General features: G+C 49.9%; 1 protein-coding gene across 2 annotated transcripts in view; it reads right to left on the bottom strand.

Moving 5' to 3' along the window:
• The window catches only part of ETS1 (ETS proto-oncogene 1, transcription factor), a 120,677-nt gene that overhangs the window by 59,967 nt on the left and 47,857 nt on the right, over positions 1 to 12,853 (bottom strand). The window contains exon 1 of one of the 2 annotated variants that reach the window (XM_016204459.2): positions 273 to 591. The exons of the other annotated variant lie outside the window; for it this stretch is intronic. Coding sequence (XP_016059945.1) covers positions 273 to 354 — 82 coding nt within the window. The 5' untranslated portion in view covers positions 355 to 591. Of the gene's footprint in view, positions 1 to 272; positions 592 to 12,853 lie in introns of those variants that run through there. 2 annotated transcript variants of the gene reach the window in all.

Here is a 12,853-nt window from a genome sequence, read left to right as displayed (position 1 = left end):
AGAGGGCTCTTGCTCATTTGGAAAAATTAAGCGGGAATGGGGGCGCTGGGCATTCGATAAGCTTTTCCCCACACCTCACAGACACACAGCTGTGAAAATAAATACCCCCCCCCAACAAGGGTCTCGGGCCACCAGCAGTCCCCCACCTCTCTGCCTCTCTCCAGCTGCCACCAGCATCGGGGCGCCCCGCTCGCTCGCTCGGGCACCCGCGCGCAGCGGGAAGGACCCTGCGAGGGGACAGCGGGGTGGGCGCCCGGGCAGCCGCCACTCACCCGGGGACGGGAAAAGCTCCAGGTCCACTTTTTCCGTCTTGATGATGGTGAGAGTCGGCTTGAGATCGACGGCCGCCTTCATGGTGCCGGGAGCGGGGGGCGGACAGGACGATAGCAAGTTTGCTGTTATTCTCGTCGCTTTTCTTTTTCGCGGGGGTTCGTCCCAGGGGGAAAGGGGGACGGGAGCAATCCGATTTTCTTCCCTAAAAGCCTCTGATTCGCGCCGACTCTCCCCCGCGCCCAGGAGGAGCGCGCCCGGCACTCGGCGGTGAAGTTGGCACTTGGCGGGGAAAGTCGCGCGCTCCGCGTCCCAGGTCTCGCCGGTGCCGCTCCGCGCCCGCCGCGCCCTCCGCGCCCGCGCCCCGCCCGCGCCCTCCCGGCCCGCGCCCTCCTCTCGGCCGCCGGCTGCCTCCGCTCGTCGCCGCGCCCGGAGCCGCTCGCCTGCCTGCTTCCCTCCCGCGCGCTCTTCCCTCCTCTTTAGGGCGTTTCTCTCCGCGCCGAGCCCGGCGCACGGTCTGCGCCCCCCCAAGTCACCCCCCCCCCCCCCGCCCTGGACCTCGGCGGGGGGGAGGCGGGCGGGCGGCTGGGCGGGGCGGGGCGGGGCGGCGCGGGCAGGCGGCGGCGGGGCGGGACCCGCGGCCAATCGCTAGCGGCCGCCCAAAGCGAAAGGAAGGTGGGCGGGGCTCCCGGCGCCCACGCCGTCACCCCGCACCCCCGCCGGCTCCCCGCACCCCGGCCCTGCTCCCAGCCGCCCGGAGCGGGCATCGAGCGCGGTGCGCCTCCGGCGAACCAGGGCGCGCGGGGAGCAGGCTGCGTGCAGAGGCTCCCCCCCACCTCGGGAAAGTCCCCCTGATTCTCCATGCATTCTTGAGGGCTTGGTCACCCGCTCCGGCCCCCTCCCCGCAGCAGCATAGTTTTGGAAGTGCGTGTGCATCATTCATTCACAGAGCCTGACACACAGGACGTGAGGCATGCGGGCCGAGGGGCGCGCGTGCGACCGAGCGGGCCGGCGCAGGGGACTCGCGAGCCAGTGTCCTCGGAGGGCGTTAGGAGGAGTGGACTCCAAGGGGTTAGTGAGTCAAGAATCCGGACTGTGTTCTGGAGAAGCTTCGGTTTTCCAGAACTCACGAGTGTCATCAAGAAATGACAGACCTGCCCTTCCTAAGCCCAAGGTAGTCCTCCTGGAGACCCCCCCACAGAGGCTCCCATTCGGCTGTGTTATTGGGAGAGTCCAGAACAGGGCCCCCAAACCAAAATCAGTCCTGGGCCTCCATAAGCTTCATTCTACCTAGAGCAGTGCAGGCGCCCAAGGGCAAGTCATTGTTATGTCCGTCTGATTATGGCACCATTGTCCCTTTCACAGACTCTCCTCTGCCAGTTAGAGCTGACAACCGCCACCACCAAAAAAGTGATGCAGCGGCTCTGTGGTGGTAAAGTTCTGGAGTACATCACCCATGACAGGCCACAGTGCACAGCCCCTGCTCCATTTGGGAACTCCAGACACGTGGACACCACAAGGTAATCCTGAGTAACTAATGATTTGCCACTGGTACACTGGTTATCAGAAATGGGGATAGTTGGTCTTAATTAACAATGAGAAGACACAGAGGTACGTACATCTGCTCATATATAGAGAAAGCTGGAGCAGACACTGAGATCTATCTTTGAGTAACTAAAAGATTAAATATAAATTTTTCTGAACAACCTTGGAGAAAGTTATTTTTAATAGGTATTGTTTCCTGATTTCAAAGCATATGTTGCACTCCCACAACTGGTCTGTAACTGCAACCTCTGCCTCTGATAAGTTTTAACACACCTGCTTACTTTCATCCGAGCCCAGTTTCTTAGTCTCCTTGAAGCGTTCTAACTTGCAGGCTTCCCACAGCACACGCGGGAAGGAGCCAGCAATAGAAAATAAATCTTGAACTTCCGGTCCTAACTTCGGATCGTGCCCCTCCTTCAGTAACCAGGGGAAAATATTTGTATGTAATAATCCTAATTTTGGAAGGATTGTTGTCCCCCAGCTGTGTTTCCAAAAGGTATGAGAAAATAATGCTGGCCTCCAGATGACAAGAACAGGCATTTCTGCTCCTGGGGAAAGCCGGGAAACAGCTGATGAAGGAATTGTACATTTCACGCATCCAGATAAGCCACAAACAAAAGGATCTAAGCCAGTCCTGCCTTACCCACTATGAATACATTAGCAGAAGAACTGAGCAAATCAAGTGTCCCTTTGAGGAATTTTCTCTCATTGATGTTATCTTAAGAAAATGTTGGGTTTTGTTTTAATTCAAGCGTGTGTACATCTCTATTTTCAAAAGCAGCTTCCTCAGAATGAGGCCTTCCCTCTCCCCCTCCCCCCCGTGGGCTCCTCAGCTTTTTCTCCAGACCAGCCTGAGCACTGCTGCTATTACCCACGCTGCACTCCCACTTTAGACACCCAAAGAGCCCTCCCTGGTTAAAATGTAAACACTTGCCACTCTAGCAGTGGGGGGATTTATTCCTCCAGTTCTTCAACGGTGGCAACTCAGTGTGTCAGTCACCCTTTTCTCACCCAGCCATTCCCAAGCACAGACACTCAAAATGTCTGAAGGTCCCAGTCAAGGAGTGGGGTTGGGAACACGGCGCAGTTGGGGAGAGAGCGAGGAGCCACCGCAGGCCTCCCAGAAAGTGACATCTACATGAGCTGATCACGAATATTGATGTTATCAGGATTTATGCAGCTAACCTTGTGGTCGAAACTTCTCTTGGGACACAGGAGCATGTGGACAAGTTAAAATACTACAGGTATCAACTTCATTAATCAATTTTGATAAATGAACATTTTAATCTCTTTAGGACACAAAGAGATTTTCTTAAATGTTTCTATGGACTTAAGATGCCATTTCTGTCTTGCCCTATCCTTAAAAAACGATGCCTGCCCAGTGCCTGACACGTCGCAGATGCTCCATAGATATGTATTGAGTGATGAACTGTCACCTTCCAGGTCATGTGGGCTTCTGTTTGCCACCAACTCTTTGTAATTCAAAGATCAAGTGAGTTTGATATGCCAGGGCTTGGGAAGATGGGTGAAAAACGTCAGTGACTCCGCACGTATGTCTGCTTTCTCCCACATGGCAGAGCAGAACTTCTACATCACTCAATTTCATTTGTGCCTCAGTTTCCCCACCAGCGAAACAAGGTCAGCTGGAGCCTTGCCTTCCACTTGGCAAGTAGTTCCTAGAGTATATCTGATTTTTAAGGTATTCAGGAAAAATCCACGGGGGACATGCTTTCTAGCTTTTGCCTTACATAACGTGGCATTCTGTTCACCCACACTTGGGAGAAAACAGAACAGTATTTTTCAACATTCCTTAGACTTAGGGGATTACACCCAGCAAGTGCTGAAGCTCCTTAAACCAGGAACATCGTGCCAAGAAGGGTAAAAAAATGAGGCTGCAGAAGTTGAAGGACAAGGGTGTGGAGCTAGACGTTACTATATAAGAAAACAGTCACACTTTTACAAGAATTCCCTCGAAAACATGGAGTGTGTAAAAACACATAAACTTTCTCAGTTATAGTCCTCCCTCAACTCCACCCCAAACTTAATAAAAAGGTAATATTAAAATACACCTAATTTCAAACACGGGAGCCAGACTCTCCTCTCCAGAAGTGTGCTAGAGTAAGTTGTCCATTTCCTGAATTTTGAACTTCGACAAACCAAAGGATCTCTGAGTCTCAAGCTAAAATATGCTCTATTAGAGGTAAGTACAAAAACAGACCACTAACGGCTGATCCAGAACAAGCTGATGACTCACAGATGTTAATGTACCGGTTTAAATGTAAGATTAAAAAAAGAAGAAAGAAAAGCTCCTCGATTAACAACCTGCCTGAGTTTGTGGTTGTTTCCCTTTGAGAAAGGGCAACAGTCTCTGACACAGAAGCGGGCTTCTAAAGCTCAGCTCTAAAGCAAGTGGTTTCTGTGTGATACGTGGAGCCATTTAAAAGCACAAGGGGAAGGGAGATGCCTGGGGGCTCTGATGTCCAACATTATCAAGCAGCAATAAAATGGAAAATCAGAGATTGGGGAAAAAAAAGAGAGAATAACTCTCTTAATTAAACGCTGATGTCAAAGGGCCTTGGGGTCAATTCAAGAACCCAAGCTGGGGACTGGCTCTGTGACCTCACCAAGGCCACTTAACCTTTCTGTGTCACAAGCTCATCTCTGTTTCAGGGAATAAAACTAGCCCTGGCTCTCACTACCATGTAATACAGACTCATTAGCTATTGTTTAGATGGTACAATAAACAATGAGCGATAAGAGGAGCTGCAGTTAGGGGGGAAGCAGGAGGAGGGATGGGCAGGGCCAGGGGAGGAGATGGGGCCTGTTTGCCTGGGAAAGCTCTCCATAATAAAACCCAGATGAAAATGAGGAGTGCAGGCTCTGAGTGAGACTCGGGTTCAAATTCGAGCTCTAGCAGCTAACCAGCTGAGTTACTGCACACAAGTCACGTGGTCCTGAACCTCAGTTCCCCCACGTGTGAAGTGGGGATCATAACAGCATCCACCTTTTAGAGTTGTTTGGAAGATTAAATGAGAAAATGCATGCAAAGCAATTAGCAGTGTCTAGGTCAGAGAGAGGGCTCAATTACTATCAAATCAGTGTTACTGCTGTTAAGATCCAGGAAAAGGCAGAATATTTGAGAAATCACATTGCATCTCTCTATGGCCATCCCCTTTAGCTTGGACCCTCGGGAAAAATGATCATGTTTAGTTTAAAATTCTCCCCAAGCCTCCTCCCAACTTCCTGATTTGCGAGCTCACCAGCTTTGGTCTCAGTTGGGAAATCCCAGCACTACCTGGTTAGAAGAGAGGACTGCAGATTTACATTTGTTTTAAGGGTCACAGAAAAGCTGTGGTTCAAATTCAGAAGGAAGATCACAATTTCGGTGGCTCTTTGGAGACAAAATCTTAGGTCTTGGCTTCGTCACATGTTAGAACCAGATGAGAGTGTCTTAGAGAGAGGCAAGTCCAGCTCCCCTATTTACCGGGGTGGGGGTGGATGGGTTAGAGAGGATGTCATTCTCCCCAAGGCCACAGAGCCTGCAAAGGGCAGCATCAGGCGCCCCTTGGCTGAAGTTCTCTCCTAGCAGCTCCTTACGTTTACAGCTGGAGAAGTCCCACCTTTCAGCTCGGTCTGTCACCGGACACTCTTGAGACACGAAGCAGGATGCAGTGTACACAAGAACAGATAGACGATCAGACTCAGTTTCTAGAAATATAAGCACCTTCTCCGCATTGAATGTCTTTGGGCAAGTACATTCCAGGATAACCACTCTCGCTCCCTGCGGAAGGCAGCCTGGCATGGGCTGTATGGAGAAAGGGGGTCTGGGCTGGCTCTCTTGCCGTCTGCAGTTTCCTTGGACTGTAATTATGAACCACCCAGATGCATCTGCAGCCCCGACAATGTGGGATGGATTGGCCCCATACACGGGCCAGGAGACATTTTAAAATCCACCAGTTTCGACATCCTGTATTCCACTTGCCGCAAATCGGACCCTAATCACACAGAAAGAGGCGGGAGCTGCCCGTCAAGGCTGCAGGATTTCCTAGGCTTCCCCCAACACCCAGCCTGAGCCCGTTTCCCAGGAATGCTGCTCCCTCCTGGGTGGGGGTAATGCAGAATGCATGCTGCACCGTGAGCCTTTGGGGATGGTATAATTTGGATCCCAATGTAAGTTGTCCTAAATGGGCCTCTTGAGTGAGGCAGAGCGAGGATGGCATCAGCATAGACGCCAGGAGAACCGATGTTCCTAAATGACACGGCAGACGCAGGAGACCAGGCTCCCGCAAGGCGCTCCCTCCCCCGAGAGCTGGATCCTGGCCCCTCCCCAGGATGCAGGTGGTTTCATCTGCTGGAAGGCTAAGGCCCTCCTCCTCCGATCTTACCCTGCTCGGCTCTCGGTTACAAAGACAACACCGGACTTCAAAACAGATGTTCTCTGCCGTTGTGGTCTGAATCTTAAATGAAGATAATTTTGTTGTGGAATCTCCCCCTCCTCTCCTCCCCCTTTCATTGTGAAACGCCAAGTCAATTGCCCCAAAGGACTAGCATTTACCACCCTAGAGATGAAGGAGCAGAGGTGGGGTGGAGAATTTCTCCGCCCTGCTGTTGATGCTGGGGCCAGGCAGAGAACGCAGATAGCAGGAGAAGAAATATCCCTGGCGGGAAAAGGGACCAGGGTGCAGGCGGAAGCAGTAGAAGGGACCCCCTCCAAGAATAGTGGAGGGATAAGGGATGGGGGGCGGAAGAAGGGGGACAATGGGAAGGGAGGAGGTAGAGTGACAGTAATCCTACGTCGTTACCATTCTGAGACCTAAATCCCCAGGATTCCAAAATGAAGTTAAGGCTGGTGATACATCCAGTACTTCACAGAGCCGATTTAATTGTCCTGCATGGCCAGTAGTGATGAAATGACATAAAACAAATCAATAGGAGGGCCTCAGTCTGAAGCAGTGGCACAGGGTACAAAGTGGGATGCAAGTGACAGGGTCTCAGCAGGTCGCAGGAGATGCAAGGGAAGGTCAAGCCGAAAGTCTACAGCGAACACAGAGGCTCTTTCTCAGGCTTCCTCAGACATGAACATTTGCTGAATGCAAAGAATTCCCCTCCCCGTCCCCACGAGGTGTCCCTTCTGTGCTCAGCAGCCCAAGCACAGCCCCAGTGCCTATCTGGATGTGCGTGTTTGCCTCCAGGCGGGGACTGGCTCCAGTCCTCATTATAACCTATGTGCTCAGCTCAGGACTGAAGGGGCTCAATAAACTATGCTGATTGTTTAATTAATGAACAGACAACTTCCTAACATCCCAAAGATAGAGCTTTAACTCAGGTATGCCTTATACTGTTTTGTGAGACTTCAAGTTCCTCGAAGTTTAAGACTAAGGAGAGAATCAGTAACTCCTCCAACAGCAAAGGTCTTGATAAACTTTTACTCTGCTCCTCTCACCTCCTACCTCTCAGCCCTGTAAAGGCGAATGTTACCAAAGGTCACCATATTTGTTTTGATTTTCATCTGAGTATAAATGGGTATCAGCTGTTTGTGGAAAATGGCACTTGGCTCACCACAAAGCAAACCAGTTGTTTTGCTGTTGGCCTGAGCTTGTGTAGAGCACACTGTTCATAGTCTCAGACTGCCGCTGAGACACAGTCTTCAGAATTTCTGAACATTAAGTTGAGTCTTTTATTTCACTGATCATCATGAAAGTAAGATGTACTTGCTGTAGTCATTATTTGTAAGATAAGAAAATGCATAAAATGAACCCAGTTGCTAGATACTTTATAGGGAGCCCAGTGCCATTTATGAATCCCCTGCACCTTCTCAAATGTACTATAACTGCCCGGGTCCCCAGAAGCGTTGCATTTTTGGAATCCTTTGGACATACTGTAGGAATCCCCTACAGGAAGGGAAGGGATGGGCTGAGAGTGGGGTTGGGAATGGGGAGAGGGCGAGTCAGCTAAGCCACTGCCACCTTGCAGGTGGTGCAGAAACACATAAAGAATGCCTGCACTCTCTTGCTGGCTGGACTGTGGCAGCCTGCCCTTCCCCACACTTAATTAGTTATATCTGCTAATGAACAGGGGAGCTGTGTCAATGGGAAAGCAGACTGATCTTAAACCACAGAAACCAAAGAAATAATGCATTTGGTTAGGGCCCACCATTGCCTCTGAGCTGGGATGGCGATCATGAACACACATTATTTGGTATCACTTCCTTCAGGCCTAGGTTCATGTAACAGCCCCAGGAAAACATGAAATGCATCACACTGAGACTCTCTTATTAGCCAGTAAATCTGCTGTTCTTTGAGTGCATCACTGCGGACATCTACGAACATCTCACACAGGACTCTTTCTTATAATCCTCTCCCAAAGACATGCTTAGAGAGAGAATGAACGTCCATGTGAGAGAGAAACATTGATCAGTTGCCTTCCATACATGCCGGGATCAGGGACTAAACCTGTAACTGAACTGGTGACCTTTCGGTGCACAGCATGACACTCAACCAATTGAGCCACTCCAGGTGGGCATATTTCTATCCTGCCTTTAGCATCCTTCGTTGTACAACATTAGGTTCTACTGAATCAATACAAACCCTCCCTTTGGCAATGCTGAATCTAGTAACAGAGGGGAAATGCAGAGCTCTTTGCAATTCCCTTGCTGTTCCAGATCTCTTTTTGTATGGGAACTCTCCTGAAAAATGTGCCCAGAATCTGAGTTCCATAAATCCGCAGGAAGATAAATCCACTCAAACACCTCGAGGGTGTCCAGTGTAATGATTCATACTTAGAATTTACTGAGCAGCAAATACGTCATGGAGGGAAAGCTGACAGTTGAAAAACCACCTCAAGAAGGGATGTGTCAACTTCTCCGGGGTTGCAGCTCACGTTTCATTCTCTGTTTTTAAAGGCCGAAAGGAGACGAAGCCTCTCTAGTTTACAGGGAGCCAGCTGTGCGCGCTCGGCACCCTGCGCGCCCTCCTGCAGGAGCCGGGATGTGGCCCCGGTCCTGGCGATGACATCGAGGCGCAGCAGACCCCGCTCGCATCATCCATCTGGATGGGCTCCTGCACAATGAAAACCTTTCTTCCTCCAAGCCGGTGAAGAGCAGAGAGGCAAGTCCGACATGCATCGTGCAAGAAGGCGCCGTTTAATCAGTGAGGCCTGCGCAGCCCTTTCAGGCGTCCAGGGCCCGGAGTCAGAAGCAATGTAGGGAATGCGGGGAAGGAAGAGCGGAGGAAGCATGGACCTTCCTTCTTCGTGGAAATGCATTTCACCGGACTGATCAGAAACACATGTTTCTGGGAAACCATCTTGAAAGGCTTCGTCCCCCGAGAGGCCCAGGCTGGGAAGGGCCACAGGGACGCCTTGGGGAGGGGAGGGGAGGGGAGGGTGAGGTGCAGCTGGGCAGGGAGCTGGCCACAGACTGTGGGAGGAAAGCACAGGCAGGCAGCTCTCTCGTGGCAGGTTCCCAGAAGAGATCCCTTTCCAGGAATTAGAAATTCTACATAATGCTGAGAATTTTTAAAGAATCAAAAAGATTACAGACTCTTCTTTCAGGGAATTCCACAGCATTGAGGGAGACCAGATGGCTGGCAGCAACCACTGCACCTCCAGGAAGGGCCCGGCATCCTCATACATTCCTCATTTCCAGTGACCAGAGAGTACTTTTTTTTTTTTTTTTTTTTAATTATATTGAATTGACTGAAGTGTGGAGGTAAGGAGACACTTCCAAATAAAAGTCCATGCTTCCAAATGGCCCATCCGGAGACCTGCAGTTCCTTGCCATACTATCAGGCTTTGGTTTCCTAACTGTAGAGAAGGGATTTCAACTCTGGAACAACTGAAGAGGCAAGTAGCAGACAAGGGAAGAGCTCAGGCTTCGGCAGAAGGTAGACAGCAGTCTGGGTGTTAGCCCTGCCGTTCCCCAGCTGTCAGTCTTTCGGCCTCAGACAGCCTCAGTTTCCTCCCCTGTGGCATGGAGCAGTCAGTGCCCAGTGCACAGGGTTGAGCTGAGTGCAGAATGTGCCAGGTTGGATCTAGAGTGCATACTCAGCAACACGTCACTGCTGGTTTCCACTGGAAAACATAATTGTGACCTCGGATGCAGTGAGTATGAAATTGTCATGGAAGCTCATTCAAACCGTGGCATATGGTGTTCTCCAAAGGTATTAGGACATGGTGCCCCCCCCCTTGGTGTGTGCTTTTAAAATCAGGACATAATGATAAAGATAATTTTAGGTCAGAGTCTGCAACTTGCACAAATCCTGACACCACCCCCTTGGATGAAGGGGATTGATTCCCATTATACAGATGTGAAATGCGGCTGTGGAGGTTCTAATCGTATGTCCACAGCTGCATTGCACATGAGCAGCAAAGAGGAGAACATGCTCCCTCTAAGATTCCTCCCGCTATTGAATTCTTGCCACTCCGGGTTGACACCCACTCGGTGGTTTTGTAACACCTGAGCAAAAGAAGAACTTACACAAGTGGCCTCGCCATTTGGCTTTCAAGCTGGTCAGTGATTTAGCAGAATTTTATTCACTGTTCAGTACGTCCCCTGTACCGCGCTGCTGAGGCCTTCTCCAAACTCGCCCCCTTCGTGAAAGTCTTCTCTTGTATTAATCCCATCTTACGGTTTCCTTACTTAACTCTTTTTCTGACAGCCAAAAGTTTCTAACAGCTTAAGTTGTACTGTAAACCTGGACCTCTAGCCATCCCTAGTTGGGCTACACAATTGCATTTAGTTAGAGGATGCCGGACCCAGGTGGCACTCCTTCTGAGCTTGGACTTGCTACCCAGAACTCAGACGAAGTGTTTTACCCTCTGGTGTCAACCGTTACCTGTGCTGACCAATTGCCCAAAAGAGCCCCAGGGAAAGGTATTCTCGCTGCCACTTCTGCCACCAGCCAGCACATCACTGCTCTTGTATTGCCCTCTAGCAACACAGACTGCACAATTTAGAGGGCATGGGCTACATGATTTGCATTCTGGCACGACCAGTGCCTGGCACCTAGCCACCAAAGCTGGCAGCATGGACTATACGTAGCCTCCACACTGGTTCCATTTTGGCAAGATTAACGCCCTATCATTGGGAAAGTGGACTTAATTGGTTTTCTGGGGGTACTTAGTTAAGTCACCCCGCCCCAGCTCCAAGTTGATTAAAGTGTAGCTTTGCCCTTTCCAACAAGCGTAGCAAATAAATGGGAAATACTCCCAAATGCACATGGCCGGGCCTCCCATTCTCTCTTTTTTCCTAGTGACTTTGGGGAGGTTTGGGCACTGATCCTGCACACACAATACTGTTTTTGTTCTTCTTTTCTCTACAGAGCAGCCTTGAATAGCTCTGTCTAAAATTATAAGCAGGGGCAGCCCTAGGCTCCAAGAGATCAGAGCCCTCATGCTGGGCCTGAACAAAGACCCCGCTTTTCCCCAACAATTAGCCCTGCAAAAAAGGACATCTATCTCCCTCTATTAAAACCACCACGTGCCTTCAAGTCAGCCCATTGTAAAGTTAATTAAATAACACGCCTCTCTCCCCATGCAGGTCTCCTGATTAGCTTTCCTCTGTCCAAAACCTCCGCAAAGCGCCTAGAGATAGGCAAGCCAATGTTGCACTTCTCACAGGCTCCCCCATCACCAGTGTAGCCTTTGAAAAGCCATCTTATCAATACTGCATCTGGTTCGTTCTGCATGTATTCATCCTCAGCTCAGACTTGAGTCACCTCTGGCCTCACGGAATGGATGAGATTTATATTATTTTAAAAATAAATTATTTGGGAAGGGAACATTTCGGTGACCATGTAAAAATCTTTAGTGAGAATCCACCCACATGAGAGTCTGAAACTTTATGAAGGACCCACAACTGTAGCCTCAGAGCCTGGGGGAGATGCAGCCAAAGGTATCAGACAGGAAAGCAGAAATAAGTGAACACATCGCGAGCACAATTTTTTAAACATGACGTAGAAATAAATTCTTTGGGAGATGTCATCTTGCTAATAAGATAGAATCAAAGTGTAGGACAAAAGGCCAACACTGGCCCCTGCCCACCTATGAATCAAGGTTCACTGCTTCCCCCCAGAGGGACCCCGTATTCCAGCAACCGGGACTTGTTCGAGTCCCTTGAACACACCCTCCTGCTTCGCCCTTAGGTGCACTTTTACAGGTCTTTCCTCTTTCTGGAAAGCCCTGGTCCACCTGCCCCATGACGGCAGCAAACACCACCAGCACCCGCCCCATGACGGTTTCCAGGCCCTTCCCGGATACAGTCCTGCCGGCCTCCTCCGTGTTCCCACCACATAGGCCCTGGCTGAGCCCTCTCTCCACGGCAGACAATGGTCTCAGCCCTTCAAGGGCAGGAGCCATATTCCACTCAGGTTTTAATTTCCAGCTTAAAACACAGACACTTAAGCATAGTAACATAGTAACTGCTTAATAAATGTTGAAGGAACGGGTCAAGGAGTAAATGAGTAAGTGAATGAAACAATGAATAAAAAGAATGAATGAGCTCGGCTGGCGTGGCTCAGCGGTGGAGCATTGACCTAGGATCCTGGAGATCACGGTTAGATTCTGGGTCAGGGCACATGCCCGGGTTTCAGGCTCGATCCCCAGCAGGGGACATGCAGGAGGCAGCTGATCAATGACTCTCTCTCATCATTGATGTTTCTCTCTCTCTCTCTCTCTCTCTCATCCTTCCTCTCTCTGAAATCAAGAAAGATATATTTTTTAAAAAAGATGAATGAATGAAATGACCATTTGATACTACTCCATGTGATCTATGATAGTAAGACCAGGCCTACCGCCAGCCTCACTACAGATGGCCTGTGTACTTGGAAAAGGATATTAGTATTTTAAGACACAGTTCTCTCCATTTGAAAGTGTCCCATCTCATGCACATGCACACACTTTTTAGATACAATTTTTTTAATAATGAAATTAAAGGAGACCAGGCCAGCCATTTTCTATTTTTAATAGTTCGAGAGCTTAACTTTTCAAACCAACTCCGGTCTTTGAAGCTTCCAGCTTATTTAATTTTTAGACCATACGA

Source organism: Miniopterus natalensis, chromosome 20, assembly GCF_054644295.1.
Source record: "Miniopterus natalensis isolate mMinNat1 chromosome 20, mMinNat1.hap1, whole genome shotgun sequence".
Classification (NCBI taxonomy): domain Eukaryota; kingdom Metazoa; phylum Chordata; class Mammalia; order Chiroptera; family Miniopteridae; genus Miniopterus; species Miniopterus natalensis.
Note: the sequence above shows the minus strand (reverse complement) of the source record. Positions and strands in the feature narration are given on the sequence as shown.